Source organism: Cydia strobilella, chromosome 3 (genome assembly GCF_947568885.1).
Source record: "Cydia strobilella chromosome 3, ilCydStro3.1, whole genome shotgun sequence".
In the NCBI taxonomy this organism is placed as follows: Eukaryota; Metazoa; Arthropoda; class Insecta; order Lepidoptera; family Tortricidae; genus Cydia; species Cydia strobilella.
Genome location: NC_086043.1, coordinates 14,510,802 through 14,537,863, shown reverse-complemented (window position 1 = coordinate 14,537,863; position 27,062 = coordinate 14,510,802). Strand labels below are relative to the sequence as shown.

The following is a 27,062-nucleotide window of genomic DNA, read 5'->3' as shown; positions in this document are numbered from 1 at the left end:
AAAGCAGTACTTTAGGAACCACAAGATGTATGTTCTTTATTTTTAAACTAGATCTCAAGGGAAATGGCGGAAAGAGTAAAGTTTGCTTTTGCTGCAGTGGAACACTTTACTAAGTCAAAGTTCTGCATCGGCGTCAAGGGACGTGTGATGGATTCTAGACTAGACGATATAGTTAAACTACCTACGAAGTAGTTTCTTTTCAGACATTTTCCTATTTTCCGCTTTTCGCTTTTGCCATGCCGTTGTGTTTCTACGCAAGGAAATATAGGCGCGCATATTTATTAAGATCTAGTTTATTGTCTTTCCATTGTAAAGCATAAAAAACTTCCGCAGCCGGAGTAGGCCTTCCTCAATGATCGCCACTATCCTTGCCAACTTTATCCAGCGCAAAATGTATGAAAAATAACCATGTTGTTTTTATTTAATACGACATTGAATTTTGTCCAGATTTCACTCCGCATACGTTAAATCAATCACGGCCAAATGGTAAAAAAAAACTAGATTTTTTTATACCTCCGCTACACGTAAAGTGAGGATTTTTTTTGTTTCAACCCTATGGGATGGGTTGTGATTGGATAGATCTTTTAAAAAGAAAAACATTTTTGATACTTAAAAGGTACATGTTCGGAAATAATCGCTCCTAATAGAACAAACATGTTTCGCTCTCCTCTAACTTTTACCATAGGTCAAAAATATATAAATAGAAAAATCATAAAAGTTTAGCTTAGTAAAGACTCTTAATTAAATTTATGGCGAACATGATCGGATAAGCCGTTTTTCCTTCTTAGTAAAGTTGCTTGTTATGATATTTAAAATACCTACTAATAGCCCCCGTTCAACGCTCCCTATTGCAACGGACGGGTAACTATAACCCTACACTTTTTCCCACTTGTATATTGTACAAAAAATAATTGTCAAGTTATTAAAACCAAAGGCTCTCAATATTTTGTTATGCATAGGTTCTCATATCGCTCGAAATCATGAATTTATGGGCCGGAAAGGAAATGTACAATTATGATGGAAATGGAGGCGCGGAACAACCATAAATACGTTACGACTGGAATATTTGAGTCAATAAATATTATCGAGAATTATGTACACTTGAGGACAATTTGACTATGACCAAAATCTAAGCACAAAATACTGAGACCTGGTCATGCGTTTATATGCTTAGTTAGGTCATAACTTGTGTCGCAAAAATTCTGATATCTGGGTTGTGATCCAAAACCACTTTTTCTGACTGTAAATGATCAACATTATAATATGGTAGTACTTAATTCAAAGATAATTAGTTAATTTTGTCTTATTTTTCAGGTAAAATTAATCTTATACTAAGTAATCATGGTCATCCTATGACTTTTGTCAAACGCTCTATGGAAAGCGACAAGACGTCACATTGAGTAGGGTGACCAAATTGTATGAAAAAATGTTTTTTTCTACTTGTCGTCTGAAAAATAATCATCATTATTGGTGATAAACAATAATTAACAACATCATTAGGCTCATCTTTCAATTCTGTATGATGTCTTGTTCTGTTGACACGCGACCCCGAAATCATTCTGTATGCGGGTTGAAAGCTTGTTTAATGCTGAATTACTTACAATATAATTTAACGTAATTTGCTGTTTCAGTTTTGTATGTAATATTCAGAAAATAGTTATAAAAAAACATTCAAAAAATACACAAAAATACAAAGGTGATTTTGATCCCTATTTTATTTTTTCGTTTTTACATGGTTGTATCTTACATAAGTAAAATAAAAAGCTGGGCCTTTTATCTTTCTTTGGATATATAATATATAATTCATGTGTATTGACCGCGAAAATTACAATTTTTATTTTACAAAACCTACTAGTTAGATGGCAGTGAAAAATAAGCATGTTGCTGAAAAATACCCTAAGTTTGAAGGGTGGTGATAAAATAATGTTCTAATAAAGTAGGTTCATATAAATAAACAATAGGGATGATGACACATGCTGAATTTTATAACAAAATTTAGTAAAATAGATAGCAAATGAGCAATTTACCACAATAATGTGGATATTACAATAATATATGGTAATAATACAAAAATACAGGAGCTGAAAGTTTCAAAATTTAAGTTTTTTCTAAACTTCCAAAAAGGTAAAAAGTAAGGGTACAATTCGATTCCTTACATTTTATCCAAAAAAAGATTGTATTGCAACTATATACATAAACGCAATATTTGACCGATAAAAACGCAATTTTCTTGTTTTATCCATACTTCAAAATGGTCTCTCAGTGACCTTGACGTCACGTTCACTTATCGTTTTGTTAGGAGCGTTTCGCGAGTGAGGTACGACTGTCGAACTTTGACTATAATTTATGACTTTTGTATTGCTTTAATACATTGGGTCCCATATAGACATTTGATCCTAAAAACACACCTGATCGAATAGTATCATTAATTAAAATTTGTCATCTAGCCTATTGTCTTTGACGACCGGTCTGGCCTAGTGGTAGTGATAGTGACCCTGCCTGTGGAGCCGATGGTGCTGGGTTCGAATCCCGGTAAGGGCATTTATTTGTGCGCTGAGTCATGGGTGTTTTCTATGTATTTATATATTATATATATCGTGGTCTCTCTCTCTCCTTAGCATTATTATTCCCATCTGATTGTGGGGTCTGCTTTTCTTGTCTTTTCTCTCCACTTCGCACGATCGGACGTGTCGTCTACTGAAACGTCGCAGGCCCTCATGTCTTTTGCTATGGTATCTGCCCATCTCATCTTCGGTCTTCCTCTTCCTCTGGACCCAGCAATGTTCATCATAGCAACATTCCCGATGTAATCAGGAGGTCTTCTTTTCACGTGTCCAAACCATCTCAGTCGACTCTCTTGTAGCTTATCGGCGATATCACGTACTCCGAGGCTACCGCGAACGTGCTCGTTGCGTATCTTATCATGCCTCGTTACTCCGCACATCCACCGAAGCATCTTCATTTCGGCGACTTGGACGGACCGGACATGGCTCTGCGTCATAGCCCATGTTTCACTCCCATAGATTAGAACCGGTCGTATTATGCTCTTATATATTCTATAAGCTTCACGGGCATCCTCCGATCACAGGTAACGCCAGTCACTTCCCGCCATTTCATCCATGCAGCGGCGATCCGGTGCTGCAAGTTCACCTCCAATTTTCCTGAGGTGTGCAACATGGTACCCAGATATTTGTATTCGTCACACCGAGTGACTTGCTGTCCATCGATAACGAGGGGGTCTTCAGGATGGTTTGGTTCATTACACACCATGTATTGGGATTTCGCGATGCTCAGCATCAGGCCCCCCGCCTTCAACTGACGTTTCCAGTCACCGAGAGCTACTTCTAACTCTTCTCGGGATATTGTGCAGATGGCTACATCGTCTGCGTAAATAAATGTCCATGGTGCTTTGGTTTGGGCATGTTCAGTGAGTGCATCCATCACCAGGCAGAAGAGGTATGGACTTAGCACAGAACCTTGATGTACCCCTTCGGTAACTGCTATTGGCTTGGTTTGGTTTGCCCCACTGTGGTTCGGATGACCGATTTTACGTTTCTGTACATGTCAGCTATTATATCAATGTACCTCTCTGGGATATTTTTCCTCCGAAGACTCCACCAGATTGTCGGACGAGGAACACGATCAAATGCCTTTTCCATGTCTAGAAAAGCAATAAAAAGCGGTGTGTTTTTAGCCCTGAATTCTTGTGCAACCAGGTTTATGGCAAACATAGGGTCGATGGTGGATAGCCCCGGGACGAAGCCATATTGGTTTTTAGATAAGGAGCTCTCTGTTCTTAACCGGCCGTCGATCACTCTTTCATATTGCTTCATCGTGTGGCTCATCAACTTTATTCCACGATAATTGTTGCACTCATATCTACTACCCTTAACCTTGTAGAGGGGAACGATGGTGCTTATCCTCCATGCGTCCGGTATACATGAAGTTTCCCAAGCTTTCAGAAATAGGTGGGGAAGGAGATATATTCCCTTCTCCTCTAGGCATTTTCAGGCTTCAATGGGGATTCCATCAGGGCCCGTGGACTTCTTGTTAGACATTTTTCGTAGCGCCGTTTTAACTTCCTGAGGTGATATCGGTGGGACAACCCCGAGATTTCTCTCGACCACTGGAAGGTCAACAGTTCTTGTTGTTGTATTGAAAAGTTGGTTATAGTAAGTATACCACGCCGCCAGGATTTCGTCGTCCTTGTACAAAAGCGTCCCGTCAGCGCCTTTGACAACCCTTGTCTTAATTGGGTCTTGTGATGCCTTGTTTCGGGTTTTGGCTAGCTTATATATCTCCTTTTGCCCTTCTCTACTTTCAAGAGTAGCGTACAACAATCCTGTTGCGTCTCTTTTTGCAATGGAAACCGTTTTCTTTGCCATCTTTTTTAGCACTTTATAAGTGTCTCTATTTTCCTGGGTTCCGGTGGACTGCCAGATTTTAAAGGCCGCCTTCTTTTCTTGCAGCGCTGTTTGCACTGTAGCACCACCACCAAGTCTCTTTAGGTGTTTTGCCGGTTTCGTGCGGCCCAGCGTTTTATTGGCCGCTTTAATTATTCCCGATGATATCTGTTTCCACATACAATTCCATCATCTTCCATGTTAATAGTCAACTCTTTTAGTCTTTTTTAAACTCCTCAGCTTTCTCCTCCTTAAGCAGCCATTATATATATCGTTGTCTGAGTACCCATAACACAAGCCTCCTTTGGGCTTACCATGGGACGTAGTCAATCTGTGTAAGAAAGTCCTTTATTAGAAAGTCCCTATTATTATTATTAATTGTACCTATTTTATTAATGTGACACAGATTTTTACTCCCTTTTGTGAAGTATAATTTTTCACCATCCAGCCGCGTATTTTCGTCTAACCACAATCCCAAAGTAAACAAGTAGTAAAGAAAGTCGCGATCTAAATATTAAACTAGTTAACTTACATATGTGTACCAAATTTCAACTTAATTGGTCCAGTAGTTTCGGAGAAAATAGGCTGTGTCAGACGGACAGACAGACAGACGCACGAGTGATCCTATAAGGGTTCCGTTTTTTCCTTTTGAGGTACGGAACCCTAAAAAGTAAGACATGATTTAAAAGCTTATAATACTGATCAAAACTTAATATGTCTGTCTGTCTGTCCGTCTGACACAGCCTATTTTCTCCGAATTAAGTAAGAAGACAAGACCAATTAAGTTGAAATTTGGTACACATATGTAAGTTTGTGACCCAAAGATGGACATGTAACGTAAACAAATTAATTTTAAACACGGGGGCCACTTTTGGGGGTAAATGATAAAATTAAAATATAAAGTTTGTCAAACTATATCGTGTTACATATAAAATGAAAGAGCTCATTGTGAGAATCTCAAGTATATTTTTTTTATAATTTTAAGAATATAGTATTTTACAAGTTATTTAAGAAAATAGGCAAAAATGTCCATTGCCCCCTTTATCTCCGAAACTACTAGGTCAAAAATACACAAAATAGATCTTTATCTATAGATCACCGGAAAACCTATTAGAAATGTGCAGTCAAGCGTGAGTCGGACTTAATTACTTAGTTTTTGATCCGACCCCTACGGGTTTTTTAAACACATTTCACATAAAAAATTGATTGTTTAAATTGTGTAATGTACGGAACCCTTGGAATGCGAGTCCGACTCGCACTTGGCCGGTTTTTTATTGAAGGCTTTGTAACATTTTATCAGTCAAACCCTTTGTGACAGAACTTATGACATGACCAAGTACATAATTACATAATTATACCTGAATTGAGGATGAATATAACGTACATATTACTATATAATTATAAATATACCGATCATTCTAAATAGTAAAATAATAAATAAGAATAATTAATTAATTAACCTCATGAATGTATGTATGTAAACACTTTATTGCACATAAAACAGGTTAAGATATAAAATTAAACAGAAAGTATACAATGTACAAAGGCGAATTTATCCCTGTAAGGGATCTCTTCCAGTCAACCTTTGAGCAACTGAGAGTAGACAATTAAGAATGACAGATAAATGAACACTATGTACAGAAAAGTGATATTATGGTTCAATAATTACACAAGTAAATAATTAAAAACCTGTAGCCTATAAGCCTGTAGCTCATGCATATTGTTCTTCATAAAATACTTTTTTCTCATGTTCCAATGTTTCATACAAAAGCTCGATTAGACATAGTTTTATAGGGATTTTATCTTTCTTTATCAAAAAAACTCATCAACAATAATTGTTAGCTACAAGCTTCCGCTTTAATTACATAGTCCTCCAAAGACTGACAAGTACGAAACAGTCTACATCTAACTGTAACTAGAAGCACTTCAGAAGGTTTCCATCTTAATTACTGCAAAACATCTAACGATCGGCCGTTAAAGGACTTCATAGTTCATAACTGCCGTTAGACAACTTTCACGCCTAGCCTCCTACCGGCCTTCAAGAGGTAGATTTTGTTTAAACAATTTGATATGGTTTACATCTTATTTTGATACGAGCTTAAGTCAGCGTGCCCCGCTGCTACTGCTGATTGGTTCTCACGAAATGCAATTAGGAGTCGTCTCACAAGATATCTCGCTCGAACTTATTGGTGCAACTTAAGGTCGTATCAAAATAAGTTCAAAACTTTATCAAATAGTTACATCAGAATCGAGCTCAAGACGTGATAGGGTACCATTCATTAGCAATCGGATTCGCAGTTGCGTTGAGTTGCGGCTTGTCGGATAAATGAGATAATACTTGATGCCACTAACAATCGCCCCCAGATTATGGAACACTGAAAGTCGTAAGTTTAGTTAATAAGAAAAACTGTAATAGAAGTCATATATTAAAGAAAAAGTGACGAAGCCCTCCAGTGGTGAAGAAAGTGGTGGGTTATATATACCTATAGTAGTGTGACTACTTAAAAAACACAAATCAAAATATTTAATAAAATAATTTGATTTGTTCCCAAACTTGTTTTAGTTAATAAGTTTAAGTAGGTAAGCGTTTGTCTAACTACTAATGACGTAAATACTAGCAGCAACATGAACATTTCAGAAACAATTACAATCCTTATTAATAATAATGGCAATATCTAATGTAGCATGGTCAATACTTATAATTTACTTCGAAATTTTACCGCAAAAAGTGCCCGATTTGTAACCACGAGCTAACTTCTGCAAAGTTATTTCTAATGCTAAAAAAACGAAGTACTTATAGCAAGGTAAATTAAATTTTGACATTTGTTATGCAGGGTGGGATAGCATTAACGTTGTTATTAACCCATGAGTTTTAGCGCATTAAAACCATATTTGCATTTATATCCGCTTGTAATCCATTAGGTGCAAACTGTAATCTGTATTATATTTCCTGCATGCAAAATTTACTTGAAAACGTAGTAATAATAATGCTAATGCATTAGTAGGCTTCCATGACAAGGTACTATGTAATAATACTATGCTTAATTTACTTTAAAAAAATCTTGGAATAAAAAATAAGTAGGTACGGATCTAAAAAGGAAGTGAATGAATACTCAAATTAGTCAAGACAATTGCTCCGAACGAGCGACATTGGGGAATCGGATTTCATTTAAGAAAAAGAAATCTGATCGGATTCTTGAAGACAAAAGGTCTGATGTAAAGGCTTATCTATTGCCAGTAATTAACTTCGTGGTTTGTACGTTGTATATAGGTCGTTTTCATATGAAGATATGCAACATGAATATTTGCACCAAATACTGTCATGAGTATTGCTGGTATAAAAATATTTTAAAGGGTTAGAGATACATAGACAATATAGGCATACTATTTGATTGACTGATTACTACTCTTTTATGTACGTACAGTCAAGGGCATAAATATATATATATTCCCAAAGTTTCAAAAATATGTGTACGCTCTTACACCTTAGACAATGGAAATTAGTAGAGACGCCTCCTGTCCACATTGTGGTAAGGAGGAGACTAGCTTTCACTTACTAGCAGAGTGTATTATGTATGCGGCATCGCGATATAATACATTCGGTAGAGACACGCTGAAAGAGAATGAACTAAAGGACGTCGAACTTAAAGATGTCCTTCTGTTCTGCAGGAAAATAAGAAGATTTGAGGAGAATAGTGTGGGAATGCCGCCGGGACAGTAACCTGCAGCTCCAACTTCAGGGAACTGGGCTAAATGAACGCGACACGTGATCGACAGCCCGCCTGCTTCCGGCCGGGCGTCCCTACACTACATCTACACCTTAGACAATAAAGTCGTGTTCACATATTTTTAGCCATTTGTCTGGACCGATTTTTTGCCTTCGACTGTACCTAGGCAGATAAAATCAGTACCAATAACAATTGGTTAATGATTTACTACACTATTATACTTACATATTTATTTATTAACAAGATTATTCCACGGATCTGGCTATAAATTGCAGTTTAGTTCTGTCCCCGTAACTTGCTACCGTCGTACCTACTGTAATTCTGGTTGTCATACACAAGCCCGCCACGCCTTCACGAACGAACCCTGCACGACTCAACTGCATTTTACCTAATTATCTTTATCAAATAAGTCGGTTAGTCGTTTGCTCCAAGTTTTGCAGGTGTTTTTAGGGACCTCAAGTTGAACTCAAGGGAAAAGTTGTCACTGTAGTTTTAATGGTTTTTTTTTATTTCTTTCTGTCCTTGATATTTTTACTCGTTGGTTTTTAGAACACCTACTTGTGTAAACTGTAAATTCTCCCGTTTATGAACCGAAAAGTAATTAGTAATTCTACTTAATTGTACTCAAGGCTTAATGTAGTATTAACAATGACTCGTTAAACATGCTAATTTGCGTACAATAAATACTGAAATTTTTCCACTACCTATGCGACTAATTGCTCTATTTAACTTGTTTATATTTTTATTACTAGTGAATGAAAATTTTAAGTCCTTCCTAATACTGCTAATGCTGGTCATTTAATTGGAAATAATACAGTATTTACTCTTCATCATACCCTCACACAGTGTACAACATTTATGTACTTATAGAAACAATATCAAAGACAATATTAGTACCATGAGTCACTGACAGTGTCAAAACTGACATATATTATGTATATTTTATTCTTTACCTATGTAGCTACCACCAGTTTGGTACTGACACAAACGGTATCGAGAACGTAACTTACTTTCTATACATCCCGCTCGTACTCGCATATTATTAGTGCGATCGAGATGCATAGAAAGTAAATCCCGTTATCGATAGCTTATAAAAATGCTTAAATAAAATGCATTCACAAAAAGATCGCCGCAACACAATATCAACAATAATAATTAAGAATCAAATTTAAAAAAAAAATCTAAAAAAAATGTCCGCTAATAAATAATCAAAAGAAAATAAAACCTTAAAAATTCATCGTGCATAAAACCACTTTCTATAAATAGAAAGAGTAAACAGTAAAAATCAGTCAAAATAATAAGGAAATTAAAAATAAAAATTTTCAAAATAATCGTAAAAATATACGACTAGGACCTAGGTAATGTCTAAAAGTCAAAATTAAGATAATACAATAATAGGGAAAAAAATGCAACTATGTACAATATGTCAAACTCTACTAAATAAAAAATAAAAATATAAAAAATGGATTGTCGGGATTTTATCCTTTATATTCTTTGACATAATAGAGCGTTTTGGTCAATAAGTTCCTTCAATTGACGCCCAAATACATCGTCTGATAATTCATCAAATTTGATAACGTGAATTTCAACGTTTGTTCCACCTACCTACTCCGTTGGTAAGAATGTTCAGCCTCAAAGTTTACGGTTTGCGATATCGAAATATCCACAAAATTTAGCATTTTTGGCAAAGCGAAGCCGCGATAGTACCTATTGACGCACGGAAAATTTACTACCCTAATATGGCGGGATTTGTAGGTCCGAGTATATTACTTCAATAAAGACTGAAAAGGTTTTAGCGGACTCTACTGGCCCCGGGTGCCAGATACAGCACGGCCAAAGCTGGATTTTCACGAATGGACTCTTCTTTGTTAGATATTCTTTTAAGTTGGGTTAAGTTTGATTTGTAGCTTTTGGATTTATAGATTAAAAAATCGACCAAAAGATATCCAGCTGAAGAAATATGTAGGTGTATTGTACGGAGGACGTCAAAGATTATACTTTATTGAAAATAAATTAAATATATCTTTTTAAAATATATCAATTTTAACACAATCATGTTCATGGTAAGTATTGTATTACAATTTTTTTTAACCTAAATAAAATTCAGTGAAAAAACCTATGTACTACCTAAGTATTCATAATCCATTGGTCCTGTCCTAGTTAAAACTGGAATAGCTGCTTAAAGTTAGAGTGCTATCTAATCTTGGAAGAATTCCAAACCTAAACTAGGCACCTACCTAATAGCTTCAGTAACTTTAGGTACCTACGGTATGTTATTTGACATAAAAAGAAATCCAATGACATAACGAGTAAATCACTAAAAATGTATTGATATTTGTTTTTCTCATAGGTTACTCAAGTTGAATTGCGTAAGTTTGTCCCCAAATCCGTAAAAGAAGGACAGTGTGGGGACGGACGGCGGCGCGGTACCTAACCGCACAAGTTTTGAATGCTTTCATTCAAACTTGCCGTTGTGTTCCGAACGGCTATGAATGGCGGATGGCACAGTTCGTTTCAGCAACTTCGTCGATTTAACTCTACTGACCGTGTCTGGTCTGAAGCTGACGTTCTAGTTTGAAAGAATTTAGCCGCCTTCAATTTGCTTTAAGTAATTTCTTTGGAAAAAGTTTAGAACAACCATAAAGTCTTCGCACTGATGTTTACAGTATCTTCTCTTCTAATATCGTCAAGACGGCACCGAATGTCGATAAAACTACGTTATCTTTGTTATCTATACGCAATAAACAGTTTTTAAACGTGGTAACTCTCTACCCCTGTACCTTTAGGTATACTTACAGATTTGCTTACTAACGTGTCTTGTAGTTATTCAAATTAGCGAGCGAGAGGTTTTCATAACGACCCACATTTTTAATTGGTTGTTCATTATTAGTATAAGGCAAAAGGGTTATAGTCAAAGAGCTTCGTGAGGGTGAAGGGTTTTCTTGTTCTACTTAGGTAAATAGCTACCTATCTTACGCAGGGCAGGGCTGACAATGAAGGATGGTCTAATTGGTCTTTAAGTTTTTCCTTTGTTAAAACTATAACACCAACGTTGGCTTTTAGATACGTTACACTTTAGTAAATTTATTTATTTAAATTATGACCCTATTTGGAATTATTATGTTAGAAATATATATAATTTTTTAATACAGTTGCTCAAAAAGTGCTACTTTACGTAGCGGTTTAGCGTGCGGAAAATTGGTTTTCGCGAACTAGTGCTTTTTACTTTTCCCGCGTTTTTCAATTAAATTTTGACCGTAGTAGGGGGTGAATATGATAGTTCCAGCGCACAGGGGGAGGGGAATGGACGGGCCACACCCCCAAGCCACGCCCCTTTGCCACGGTCCTTTTTGCCACGCCCCTTCTTGACACGCCCCGTTTTGCCCAAGCCACGTCCCTTTTTGGCCTCGCTCCTTTTAGCCACGCCCCTTTTCGCCCAGGAATTGATTTTTAAACAACTTCATTATTTTTCGACTGTATTACAATGATGTTACAGAATTAATAATATAAAAGTTTCGAATTCCTTATTTGTTGTTTTTCTTATTTTTTCGCAATAATCATTAAGTATTAAAAAAAAAAACGTCATTTGATACACGTGCGGAAATGTCATTCTTCAATGTCATACTTTCCGCACTAGCATCGAAAAAGTTTCTAGTTTCGCTAAAGTCACAAAACTTGTTTACTCAGTGAATTAATTTTGAAACTGAATCATGAATACAAAGAACAAACTTGTATCATCCATGTACATAACATTTTCAAGTCTATTGAAAGTTCGTGAACGCCGAACGGGTATGAAAATACATATATTTCGCTGTACGTAAGAAGTTAAGAACCATAAAAAGGCACAGCGACTCCGACGTCAAATATATTGTGTATACAATTTACGTTTTATTACAGCAGGATGAGTTACAAACGTGTACTCTAACATGACGTCAAACAAAACATAAAAGTAAATATCAATAGGTATGGGCGTAGAACCGAAAACATCATTAATGAATCGTACATGATATAGAATTGTGTTCTTTTGTGTGGCGGAGAATAATGTTTGATTATTGTACCGATTGCGTCACTTGGTCTTTTTTTGTGTTAATGCATACCTACCTTATTTATCGGCAGCGTAATTTACTAAGTACATTATACACCGACACCATAGGAACAATATATTTATTTTCTGCAAACACGATTTATTTCTGTCATTGCTCGAGTACCTATGTCTCGAGGGAATCGGGGTCCCTTTGTTTGACATAATTATTGAAAGTCAATGTAATGATTGTCATAGTCCAAGGGCCTGACACTCTTTGATAGAGAAAGATAGTCTTATTGCGATTCCTATAAGAGGAAATAGAAAATAGTGCCATGCTTTGTCCTTATCACCGACCGGGATTTTTTTCATGGTCGGGTTATGGCAGCATAGGTAGGAGGCGATGGCGAAATACCGAAATTTATAAGAGTGAAAGAGAAAAAGGATTATGCTGCCATACAATTAACCTGTAAATACATGATTATGACTTAAAACTATATGGGAAACAATAGAGACCCGCACCTCGGTCGCTCCGATATATCTGATGGCGACTGTACCTAACGCCCCTGTGGTTGCAGGTGTTCATAGGTGATGGTGATCGCTTACCATCAGGCGGGCCTGATGCTTATTTGCCACCTACATGGTACCGTAAAATGTGCCTACTTTGTTCCAAAATTCGATATTTAAAATATTTTAATTGATATTTAAATTGTGGTAGGTATGTTGATGTATATGCCGATTTAAAGTAGACCATCATACTATCATGTTGTAATACTTAAATGAGGTCGTGATATAATTTTAATACAAAAACTACCTAATTAAAAAAAACCTAACCTCATTTTTTCAATCCAAAGTGGTTTTATTTTGAGGAAATATAATATACTTCTTAGTTATTGCACAAACTATCGTGTCTTGGTGCACTATGTAAACGCGAAATTTTTTAGAGGTGACACTTTACCCGCATTTTACATTATCACCACACGTCACGAATCCGACCGTCAAGAAACCCGTGTCGGCGTTAAATAGTTAAAAGCTAGTGCCAGAACATGTCAATTTCCCGCTTAGCTGTATGTAAGCAAAACGTTCGAGAAATAAGGTTTCTTCATAATGTGTTTTTGTTTCGTAACTTAGCAATGAATTCGCATACACGTGATATTTCATTCCGCTTAAGCTGGTATAAATCTTCGATATCTAGAACTCATTCACGAAATATATGAAAAAATATTTATCGTGTAATAATGCGTTTAAAGATTATAAATATTCTATGGTATCTAAAAGTAACATCAAATAGAAATTGAGGACACACGTTATTTAAATAGGTATGCATTAGGTAAGGTAGGGTGTTTAGTAGGGATACTTCTAAATTTTTGGTGTCGATGTCGAATCAGTCTTCATTAGTTATTTACGCTTTCCAATTAATATAGCAAATTTTTTTTTTAAATAATAGAATAGGTCCTGTTTCGGCTTTGTATACTAATAAATTCACAGCAGTACTGGTAATTGAAATACGAATACGACATACACACACTCGTTTTACCCGCTTTCAATGTTTTAAAGTACACAAGACCTAAATACGGGAATATTGAACCCCCGAGTCGCTGATAACTATAGTAATGATATATACGTAGACGTCACTAGCAGTACAATGTACTGTCTGCGGCGTATCGATAAGCGTCGGAACTGGCTCAGTCCTGATACCTAGTCGCTCACCATGCTCGTAACAGCTCCATTTTGACTGAAAATTGTTGAGTAACTACACTTAGCCAAGTATAAGTAACAGCCTCTTTCGAAATTCTGCTAACCTGTTACAACCCTAGAACCCTAGAACTGTTTCATAAGTATAAATGTGAACAAAAAAAAATTGACAAGACTAGGTAAATGAGCTTTCAATTTAATGCCCTAATAAAGAAGTACTAAAGTATTACGTAAGATGCTATATAAAATTCCCGAATCCCGAAGCCGTCCTACTTTTACACATTCTTTATTAGAAAACATTAAGTCCACAAAAGTAATGTAAAGTTTAGTACAGGAGTAGATCTGGGAGCAAATGAGATATTTTATTAGTTTATACAAATTTAAAAAGTATCAAGATAATATGAGCTAGATAGATCCCCATATAGTATAGATAGATTACGTCATGAAAAGGGTTTAGTACCCGTACCACGAGTCACTGACATATATTATACGCTAACGTCTACGTAATTTACATTCTATAGGTACATCTCGTTCGCACTAATATGCCAGTACGAGCGAGATGCATAGAAAGTAATTAACGTTCACGCTAGCATTTATGTCAGTGCCAAACTGGTGGTAGCTGTATAGGTCCCTGAGTGAGCATACAATTTGGCAAAAAGGACATAAACCGTGTTTTTCCTGTGATTACTGCAATAAACAAACATTTCATACCTTATTGTATTTATTATTAAATCCATGTTTCTAATATGTCAACATATACGGGAAAAGAAATAAAATAGCAGTAATTATTATCCCAAAATACCTTCGCTCCACTATTATGTATTTGTTGTTGTTCTTAGGCTCCTCAGAAGTGCAGAAGGCCTTTATAAGCTCGCGCCACGACTTTTTACGTATCCTGAGAAACATCGTTGGCCGCACACCATGCAGCTCAGTCCAACTGCTCGTAACTCTCTTTCAACGGTCTGTCGCCATTAAAAGCTATATAAAAGGCTATCGTCACGAAACTACTATCAATCCAACGCCAACGTATTGGAAATAAAATGTAGTTTTTAAGTCGCGCAAAAATAATTGCATTGGCGTGGCATTGGCTTTTATCACTTGCTATAAGTATATGCAAGCATACATAATTTTAACCATTACAGATTTTTTTAAACTATTAACATAGTTTCACTTTCTATGATTTTTTGATTATTGTAAAAATTAGGAGCGAAAAACAGATTTCATACAAATTTTTAAATGCTCCTAACTCTCATAATAATTTAAATAATGTCCAGAGAGGAAAATGAGGACTACGTTTGTATGAAAATGCGATTTCGCGCGGGTCCTCCACTTTCGTCTTAATTATTTTAAAGTATCTTAACTATAAGTGTCAAATCCTATACTATTAAACTAATAACATTTACGTATGTTAGAATAAACTTTCGTTTTTATGTTAAAAAACGTTTTTCATAGATTAAACAGATTTTCCTAAGAATTAAAAATGTTCTGAAATTTATACGAAAATTCGAAACGCGTCCGTTACATGTACTCGTAATTCATAAACCACCTGTATTAAGTTCGAAGGTACTTTCGTATAATAAGGGAACAACGTATGCTTACGTAGTTAGCGACAGCAAATATCCAGCAACGATGTTACGCGGATCCTGACAAATTGCTCTGTTTTACGCTAACAGTTAGTAATTAAACTACGTATGGAACGAGTAATTCTGTTGCGTATAGCAAGTTAGCAAGTATTATCTTCGCGAGCTAATGTATATAAGGCTTCTAATTTTCTTTTAGTAATTAGGAATCTCCTTGGGAGTGCAAAATACTTGTAGGTGATCTGTTTGTTTGCGTTGATAAATTTATCATACAATATTTTCGGTTACTAAGACTTACTGTAAGTTTAATGAAAATGATCTTAGGTATTTTACTCAGTATAAAAATATCAATTACCAACTGTCTAGTCCCGATGGACTGGAGTTCGTCTAGTGAAAAACAAATATTTTATTTGTGTTAATAATTTGACACAATACATGTCATTTGACAAACGACTTAGTAATGGAACCCATAATAGTAATGTACTAATACATTACTATTATGGGTCTCATTACTAAGTCCTATCATGTCCCATTTTTTGACAATTAAAAAAAAAGTTTTCAAGATAGAGGTGTGATTATATTTTTCCTGTAATATTTTTGATACTGTTATTATTGTGTTTTGGTTGGTAAACTTCGGAGATTAATGGGGGGGGGGGTTTATTTTTAACATTTCCCTTCATAACAACTTGATTGACTTGATTTGACAACTTAGAATTTCTATTTCTAGTTTAATTTAGTATTTATATAAGTCATAAGAAGTCATATGGTTTTTATACTCTTTTTTAGGAAATTGTAGGTCCACTGTAGGTCTATAAGTCTATTACCCTATATTGTAACAACTTATTAATATAAGAGACTGTTTGTTTCTAAATAAAGAAATTAAAAAATAAATAAATGTCATTTTTTTTACTATGAAAAAAAAACAAATGATATTCCACTCGACCTAGCAACTAGACTTTGAAATTTTGCCCCCTCTTTATATATGGCATTTTCCATAATTAATAAAAAAAATATTAAAAAAATACTTCCAAAAATGCTTCCAACTCTGCTACAACAACAAATACTAAAAATTAAGGACTCCTCGGTGGGCGAGTCCGACTCGTACTTGTCCGGTTTTTATAATATATTAAGTTGAATGTGTTATCGCAAATGCGAATGCATTCTGTCAAGTAGACAGGTAGCTATTTCAAAGACTAGTTCGTGACTAACAGATCGTTTTAATCCTTTTGATTTTCCATCTAAAACCGATCAAAGAGATAAACGCATATGTATAAACAGGAATTATAAGGTAAAATCATGTTAACGAGAATAGTAGATTATACTATTATACACCAACGGGATAAAAAAATGTTTTATGTCACGGGCGCGATATTGAATCCTGAGCAATGAGGGACTCCAGTCCAGATTGAACTCCCGAGCGTAGCGAGGGTGTTCGAATTAATTCCTGAGCGAAGCGAGGGAAATAAAACAGAGTCCTGAGTGCAGCGAGGGATTCAAGCTCGCCCAAGATGAAAACAGCTTTATCCCATAGGAGAATACTTTTCTTACCTTTTGCGAGACAATAAAAACAAGGCTACTTACTTAATTAAAAAACCTTCGCAATTTGACTTATATAATCACTTTCGCTTTCGTCACTCGACATTTTTATTCAAATTATAATCTTTCAACTTCAACCTCCTGCTAATACTGCAGCGTTTTGCAACGACTCACGGCTTTTGTTTTATTTTCTTTGTTTTGCGTATATGGCTTGTATTGTAGTGCCCAGTTCGATTAGAAAATATTAAGTTATTTTTGCTGTAGAATGGAATAGAATAGAATAGAAGATGCTTTATTAAAAAACGCTCAATTTAAACTTAACTAGAGCTGTAGGTCTCTATGGAACAATTTTTCATACGAAATCAAATCTCAATATTAACCAGCGGGTAATAATGAGATTCAGTACCATATTATGTATGATCCGGCGGGTTATAATGAGATTAAGTACAACCAGGCGAAATTCTCAAGACTATTATGACTTACTTTAGGTGAGGTTGGCATTATATATAATTGGGCAATGTCGAGCATGTTGTGTGAAAAAGAGTTTATACGCGTAGAAAATCTGTTATCTGTAAGGGCTCTAATAAAACTAAGTTGAAAGAAACGAAACCTCATTTCTCATTCACAAAGTTTCTCTATAAACACTGGGAAATTAATACCCATACAGAAGCGAAACGGCTAACAGAAACAGGCCACAAAGCTGTTAACTGAAACGCAGAACGCAATTTAGTATGCTACGAAAAGTTCCAATGTTCAAAACTTACTTTTCGTGCGTGAATAGCCTGTTAACTTGTGTGACAAATGAAATGATCTTCTAAAAGCAAGAACCTGTTTTCTTTCACGAAAGTTCAAGGATAAGGCAGAATTAATTTTATTTACGGGTTACGGCGCACTTTACTTCGCAAAATATGATTGCACGGCGTGATTTTGATTTAACTGTTAGGCACATGAATAAGACAATGTTTATGTTTCCGTATGAATAGAGTATAGGCAAGCGTGGAGTGAAAAGCTTGGGCTGTATAACAGCCGGTAAACAAAATCAAGGTCCGGCGGCAGTTAATGGGCGTTTTTCATATAAAATATACATTGAAAAATTTGGCTGTTCCACTGGTTGATATTTTTTTAGGGTTCCGTACCCAAAGGGTAAAAACGGGACCCTATTATTAAGACTCCGCTGTCCGTCTGTCCGTCTGTCTGTCTGTCACCAGGCTGTATATCATGAACTATGATAGCTAGACGGTTGAAATTTTCACAGATGATGTATTTATGTTGCCGCTATAACAACAAATACTAAAAAGTACGGAACCCTCGGTGCGCGAGTCCGACTCGCAGTTGGCCGGTTTTTTATTTCACTTTCCACTTGTTATTTGGGAATATGAGTGATAAAGTTTGATCCCAGAAGTGTTTGGCATTCAAAATAATTTTATAAGACGATTAATATATTCTCATTTGATAGATTTACCCTTAAAAAGAAAACAAAAAATGCAAAATTGTTTATAATTTATAAAAACTACTTTTTGTACCGTCCAAGGAAGTGGAATGAACCGGAAAGTCCTGTTTCGTCACAGCAAATTTGACTAGTCTAACCAAATTCCTTTTATAAATATTAATATTTCGATTCTGGCAACCTTAGAATGCTTACTAAACGCCGCCATCTTATTAGCTACTGTTTTAGGCATAGACATAGTATAGGTACATACAAGTAGTTATAGACGCGCCAGCGAGCGACCGGGGGTAAGAGAATGAATATTCATATAAAATTTGGGCAGCATAGGATTTTTTCTCTTTCACTCTGATAAATTTCGGTATTTCGCCATCGCCTCCTACCTATGATGCCACCCGGTCGGTGATAAGGACAAAGCATGACACTATTTTCTCTTTCCTCTTATAGGAATCACAATAAGACTATCTTTCTCTATCAAAGAGTGTCAGGTCCTTAGTTTTAGGGTGTTTTTCAGAAAAAGTGTACACGTGACGAACCGGAAAAGTAAAAATTTTATGACTCCAATTTTAAATTTGACTGCTTATTTAATTATTTATAAGTTAAGACTACGTTAATTGAGAAAATGAATTAAAAATAATTAGGATTATAGGAAATAACAACATTATCAGGTGAAACTAGTTCCGGTTCGTCACAAATGTTAAATTAATTATAAATTAAAAGTATTGTTATATAGGCCATCTACAGTTTTTATATTTAAAAAATATCATATCAGTTTTTATATCAAAAATATGTTTTAACAATTCACCGTGTTTTACCGCTAACAATGCTAAATGTATATTAAAATATTGTATAATGATTTGTAATTGTAACTAATTTATACCGAAAATTTTAATGTGTTGTTACGAACTGGACATATATTTTATCTTCAACGATTACGTGTTCTATTCAGTTTATAATCTAAGCCTGTTTTAAAAAGGTTATGAGATTATTTTAAGTGATATTAGACTAAATTTGTCCATGCGTATATAAGTATAAAAAAAACCGGGCAAGTGCGTATCGGACCACGTATCATTATAGACGTTTCGGGAAAAAATATACTTGGTATTGCACATAACGGGTATTCTACTTATATCTTGGCTAAAAAGTTAATTATACTGAAGCGAAAATGGTTCTTTTTCTCACGTCTCCTGGATCGCCAAGAAAAATCACACCAGCACAGCGCTAAAATACTGATATTGAATTGAAGAAACAATCGCAAAGCAATACGTAAGTACCTACTCGCTCAACACGCCAAAACACTGAAAACAAATAAAAGTTCTTCTCTTTGCAAGCCACGCACGTCCTCATTCTGTTTTTTCTCAGCCAAATAAATCTTAATGAAATACTGTTTAAAGATTCTTCCACTCGTAAACATCTTTCATACGGACCACACCGAATATCCATACTATTGCAGGTACAAGTAATATCTGTTTGTCTGCTGCATGTGCACTGTGCAGTAACTAAATAAACACTTTGTTCTGTGTTGTCATAATATACTAATTCTACCAAGGACTTACCTTTACCTTTATTAGTCTTAAAGCAAATACTTAATGTTTCTAATGGAAAAAAAGAGTTGAAAAAAATATTACATACGAAACCTGTGTAGACTATGATGGTAATGTCAGATGTCAATTCTTTTAAAAATATAATATTTTTCTTTTCCCTCGAATGCATGAAACTACAATGCATGACATGAAACTACATTGTATTTATTTCTAATCTATAGCCGTACCACGAGTTGACACTTGACGTTTACCAAAGACGTTTATGTTAGCGACTACGTGAACTCGATCGCAATCCATCTCGCTCGCACTGATGTATTGGTGCGGTAGAGAGGGAATGCGATCTAGTTCACAGTCGCTAACGTAAATGTTAAATGCCAACTCGTGGTAACCGTGCTAGAAGACGAAGCGAGGAGGATAATTATGATCGAACTTCACTTATAAGGTAAATTCGTATATCATTCGTATTAATTACCTACTTTTTTACTAGGTACCTACACGGTATTGTGCCGTATTCCTTTGATGTCATAGATACATTTTCTAATTTATTGTCTCTGGTTTTTCATAGAAATTTATTCTATTAACCGATATCGGTTCCCTTGGCATTTTTAGTGTTATCATATATGTATATAAATAATAAAATAAAAATAAAAAAGCCTTTATTTCTTACAGAATTAATTTTACAGTTTCCAAAAGTAGTCTTGTTAGTAATTATCATGAAAACAGAGAGTAGCTATTTTAGTGTTAGTAAACTATAATATATATACATATATTTCATCTAGTACTGAATTATAGGTAAACATTTTTCATGTCATGATTGAAGTTTGTAACTTTTATAAACAAACCATACGTAATACTGGAAAAGTTAAAAATGTAAAGGGATATCCTGTACGTATATTAGGGTATTTGACTGTATTTAAAATAAATTATTTTACACCATGTATGAAATAAAGCACCAGAAGATTAATAGAGAAACGTAGACAGCAGTTATTTTAGACACAATATCTATTTTAAAACCCGTATAAAACAATAAAGAGTAGGTAATTTGATTGTGACGTCACATGCTAGTGTTTCATATAAATTCCATAGTAGCAAAATCGTTTTGATACATTCAACTCGGCCCGTAACATACGATTATTATATAGGCACATTAACTGGGTATAGCCTATTAAATTATTTTAAACCGAGTCACTCACATATTATTAAGTCGAATAGCTTGACACAAGCGGTTTAAAATAATTTAATATGTTTGAGTCTCACGGGAGTTTTATAGGTATAGCCTGTTTTTCAAAAACTGTAAAGTAAGTACTTGCCATATTTTCTATCCAAGAAACGAATGAGCGTTCCATAGGTACTATTATATCCTTCTTTTAGGGCGCGACTTATAAACGGTCTAAAATAATCTGAAAGAAAGAAACTGTATCATACAAAACTTTCACACTCAAATCAGCCGAAAGCTAGCTAATCTTGCTATATTCCATTATTGAAGTCGATCAGAATGGTGTACATATTTATTCCTAACAAAATCTGTATAGGTACATATGTACTTTATTTAAGCACGTTTTCAAAATGTTTATCAAATACCGCAATGTAATAAAAATTGCATGCATTGTCTAAACCTCGCTTAACATCTATATATGGGTATGGGTATGGGTATGGGTGGGTATATATATGGGTATCGTATCTTAGTACCCGCATGTGGAGAAACTATACAGAATAAAAGCGATACCTATTTAGAACACTCGTCTCATTAAATACCCACGCATCGCAATCTAGATCGGTAAACGCCTCTAGCTAATTGACTCGTGTTCACTAATAGACCAATTTGGCGAACGTTATGTACCCGCCATTTATAATGCAAATTCCGCTCAGCTGTTACCGGCGTGTGGTCGTAGGGAAAACTGCCATTGATCTAATAAATAATATAACGCCTTCGGTTAGGTCGGGTCTGTTTGCGTTCTTGAATAATGTGGAGCCTGTTCTCTGTAATGGCTCTAAAGTACAATTGTCGATCGGAAATTGACATTTAGTTAATGGTTACAGTGTGCTTTAATATCGAGTTGGATTTAAAGTCATAATATTAAGAAAGGTTTGGAGTTATGCTAAAAGGAAGGTACGTAACAAAATATATCTATACATAATTATATTAAGCGATCCACGCAAATTTAAATTCTAACTTCAATAACAATACGATGTAGCATTTGCAAATAATAGGTCTTACAAAATTGTTATTTTTAAAACGAATAATTCCTATAATTCTCAAAAATAACAATAGGTAGATACCGGCACGCTTTTAACATTATATTTCAGCGTTACTAAAATAAACATTATTTTACGATGATCAGCAACGAAGGTCATATATAACGTACGGAACGTGTATAATAAAAGTAGTAAATCTGTACATCCATATTTCATACGTTATGCTACGCAGAGACGTCTTATTTAGGTAAGAGTGAATGATACAAGATTCTAAGAACATTTCTCAATTAAGAGCAATAAGCTTAAACTGATCATTGGTGGATCTTATGTCTATGCACCAAGGCTTACGAATTGTTAGTTAACAGGGTAGACGACGGTACACATTCCTACATGAACTGATTCGGTAAAAGATGCGAGAGATGATGAGGATCTCATGACCACGACTAGTAGCAGTACACGACTAAAAAGAAAACATTTCATACCTTGGCGGGGTCCTGATGGTTGCCGGTGGCGTACACGGACGCGCGGCGGCCGAGCAGCGTGCGGCTCACGATGGAGCTGCTCCGGCGCCCCGACATTCGGTCTTGAGGTACGGGCAACATTTTGCCGGTGGGTATCTTCTTTTACAGGCAAATCACGGTTTCATTGAATTTTATTTACACAGTTTTTCACCATCCACTAAGAATCACTTTTAGGTGAGCAAGCTTGTTATTTATTAGATTGCTAAGACACTGAAGTGTGATCTAAAGAACAGGAAACAGTTTTTGCTTCCAAATTTTGTTACTATGAAATCACATAATTTCCTTTTATTTTAATTTCATATTTACAAAAATAATAATTCTAAGAATCACTTTCCTATACGTCTATCAAATTTATTTGCTAATCTAAATGAGAATTTCTATAGGCACATGTATTATTTTTACCCTAGCAACAGCTGTTTGATTTTGTTTGTTAATGTGGTAGATACCTGTAAAAAGAAACGGTTATTATTAATTACGTATGTCTTTTCCATCACGGAACAATGGTATCCCGGACATTTGGGAGGCGTGCGCAGAGCCGAAGCAAACACGTAGACCCTTTCGACACTTTAATGAAATGTAAGGTGTATGTGTCATCATCACGACCATATACATAATATATACTTACGTCCCACAGCACGTGGCCACATAGGCAGCCACGTTAGCACAATGCGGATTGGGGACTTCACACACACCAATTAATGTAGGTGTATAAACATTGAATTTCTTATTTTAAAACACTCAAAAGTGAATCTGACCAACAATAAAACCTAGATGGATCGATTTTTCGCGCTCGTTGGCCTCTGGTTTGTAAATTAAATCGAATCATTACTTTACAATTTAATACCGACCGGGCTACCGCGAAATTCGGTCAAACTAATTATTTTAAAAATGTACCCTAATTTGATCAAATTGTCGTTTTCATATGCCCTTATATTGTAAATTTCATCGAAATCACTAGAGCCGTTTTTGAGAAATTACCAAAAAATTATGCAAGTGTATCTGAAAAATATGATAGATTATTTGCCGCTACGCCCGCTACTGAACCTACCTGTGTGAAGGTTTTATCAACTAACTGGTGGTTAAATGCCTGTGCGGCACTTACTCGAGCACAACACGTTATAGAAATCAGGCGTTGTTTTTTATGTAAGTACATATACTTTTAATATCAGGAACGGTTGTTCCATTAAAAAATCATACCTACAATAATACCTCACAACATTTTAACTCATTCTGCCCGTCATAGTATATTTATACCAAAACTTTGACTACTTATTCTTCAGCGTATGTGTTGCTCGCTGTGTACACTTCATCTTTGTACTAGGTAATAGCGGAAGCCGCTCGACCCAATTACAAAGAAATACCGCAAATCGATGTACAGGTTAGCCGTTTGGCACACGCATACTAGAGGTCAAAGCAAAATTTATGACCCGCAGTTCCTAAAAAAATATTCCGGGGGGGGGGGGGGGGGTAAAACATTATTTTTTTTGTATCATAATAATTGTTTCCAAAACCTATTATGTGTGGTATCATACGAAAGGGCTTTTTGAGGCGATTCTAAAAATATATCACATCATTACATTTCGGCCATTTTTTTTTTTATTAAAACAAAAAGAATTTTTGAAACATACCAAGTTTGGGCTCCTCCAGATACGATATGTCTGATTTTTTTTGTACAATATACCACAAATGATACGTGATATCCTCATATCCAACTCCAAGAAAGCAATTTTGAAAATAATATAATTAACAATTTTTTTTATATATATTTTAATTTTACAAACTGACACAGTTCTACTTCAATACCTATTTTACGAGACTTATGGAACTGTACTGCAGATACGGTACATATTAATCATAAAATGATACGTAATATCCATATATCGAACGGGAAATACCTCTTTAACACTTTAACTGCGCCTTTTTATCAGTTGGTATAGTTTGTTTAGTTTTTGACACAAAATATCAAGGTTGTATCCTTCAGATACGATATACCTTATCGATTTTTCTTTTACAATATACCACAAATGATATGCAGGATCCCCCCCCCCTCCCTCCCGGGAAATTTTTTTAGGAACTGCGGGTCAAAAATTTTGTTTTGATCTCTAGTATGCGTGTGCCAAACGGCTAACCTGTACATCGATTTGCGGTTTTTTTAATTCGAACGGGTTACACTATAACCTTTTGCACTACATATTTTATGAGAGAAAAAAAAGGTGGTGCATTTTATTAGCACGTTCCCCGGTCCTGAGACAAATTGACCTCGCGGTCGCTCGAGCGCTCCTGACGGGCAAAATGGTTCGTATATTACCTTCTGTCGGCACCTACAACTTTTGTATTAAGTGTACGTGCAAAAAATAAATTGGGTAGGCGAGCGTATCTCAGCTTGAGTAACTTGTAATAGGTAGTCCAGGAATCTGTAGGTACTTGGGTAATAGGTAAATAAAATGAATGTAAACTGGATCAATGCTTTCATACTCGTAATGCAAATATGATAGTATAGTAGATTGTTAACCAAGGGATATAAAAGGCACTCATTTCTGCCGAGATAGCGTCAATTGTCCGAGGCTGAAATGATTCCTTTCACCCGAGTTAAACAATACTTTTCATTTGGAAATTGGAATATGACGAGGAAAATAAAATGCATTAGTATTTTTAAATACTAATACACACTCTTTAGAACAACAATGACCCTCTTTCAGAGCATGAGATATGAAAGTAATTAACGCATAAATGTTAATATATTTTTCACATCACCTATTCGAAAAGGGAACTTTTCTTCCCTGCTAGGAGGGATCAAAGTGGCACTTTTCTGTTCAAGGACATTTTGTTGCTAGTATGAAATATTGACACAAAGACATGAAATTAGTATGCAGATAATCGATTACAATTTCTTTATAATCGATTACGTGCATACAATTTTTCTAACTTAAATAATATTTTGTTGTAATTGTAAACAAAAAATGTAATTATGTAATTAACGTATTTTAAATTAATTAATATCATATTTAAATTAAGTAAATTAATTAATTAGCGTAATATTTACAAAGAAACGTAAAAAAACTTTAGTTTAATAATTTAATTTTCATTTTGACATTTTAGGTCTCCTTAAACGCAGCCATACTTGTCTATGCAATTTAAAAAGTTTATATTTAAAAAAAAATGTACAAATATTTCACAAAGCATTATGCGGTTCTGTATTCTGTATACATTTTGTAAATACTTAGTTTAAATCAATAATAATAGGCCTTTTCATCTGTGTTAGATGTTTTAAGCAGCATCCCGGTAACGACACTAATAATAATAAATATAAGTGATATCAGTCTTCATAGTGTTCTTCCGAAGATTTGGTTCAAAGGGGTAAGAGCTAATTTGTTATCAGAAAAATCTACAAAAATAATGTACTTGATTTTCATTGTATCATTTTATGTGTTTGCTGCTGTTTTTGAAAAGATATTAGGTACATAATTATGAGCTGTAGGTACTTTTAATTTGTCAGTACAGTCACGTCTGAAAATATCGATACGGACAAAGTGCCAGAAGTATGTACCTATACTAAGGTCGTGTACACATATTTTTGGCACTTTATCCGTATCGATCTTTGCTTAAAATAATAATGTTTTGAAACCTAATGTTAGTATGTAATTTCCTCATAGGTGATGTGAAAAGCAGTATGTGTCACATGGTAGCAAAATTATTTTCACCTTGGGCGTTAACACTTGAATCCCTCACTACGCTCAGGATTCTATGTTAGAATCCCTCGCTACGCTCAGGATTCTATTATAGAATCCTTCGCTTCGTTTAGGATTCAATTGTACGCCCTCGCCGTAAATATGTCATTTTGCTCCCTTGTAACACAATCTACTATTTCCTTTTTTATTGTGGGACGTACCACATTATTACAATCTATAAATTACCACCACATACGCACGGTACGGTACGCATTGGACCGGCAATACAAGGATGAGGGTTCGAGTCCCACGTTGACCAGAGTTGATCATCGTTGATTTTTTTTTCATTGTGATTGACATCTGTATATACAATTTATAGATAATTAACGCATAGTTGAGAGATTGCGTAATGGGAACTTTTGGGCGAATATATTTATATGAAATTTGAGTTTTCTCATGAGTTCAAAGTAAGCATTACCACAAGCAATGCCGCATTGCAGTCAGCTGAATTATTGCGGGAAATGTCAAAGTTCTTGATAAATTGAGTGACGTTCCTGACCGCATTTTAAACGTGACGGCAATGTGGTTGGAATTGTCACTATCACTCAATTCATCAAATAATATGACAAAGAAATTGATAATTCTAGTGATAATGTAGCTGGCTGCAATGTGTGACCGCTCTGCAATTTAATATTTGCGCTGTGTCAGAAAGTAACGTATGCTGTA

At 35.2% G+C, this 27,062-nt stretch overlaps 1 protein-coding gene across 1 annotated transcript in view; it reads right to left on the bottom strand.

The window, feature by feature from the left end:
* The window catches only part of LOC134755935 (uncharacterized), a 115,125-nt gene extending 92,251 nt beyond the window's left edge, over nucleotides 1-22,874 (bottom strand). The window contains exon 1 of the mRNA XM_063692633.1: nucleotides 22,630-22,874. Coding sequence (XP_063548703.1) covers nucleotides 22,630-22,749 — 120 coding nt within the window. The 5' untranslated portion in view covers nucleotides 22,750-22,874. The remainder of the gene's footprint in view (nucleotides 1-22,629) is intronic.
* Nucleotides 22,875-27,062: the final 4,188 nt, after the last annotated feature.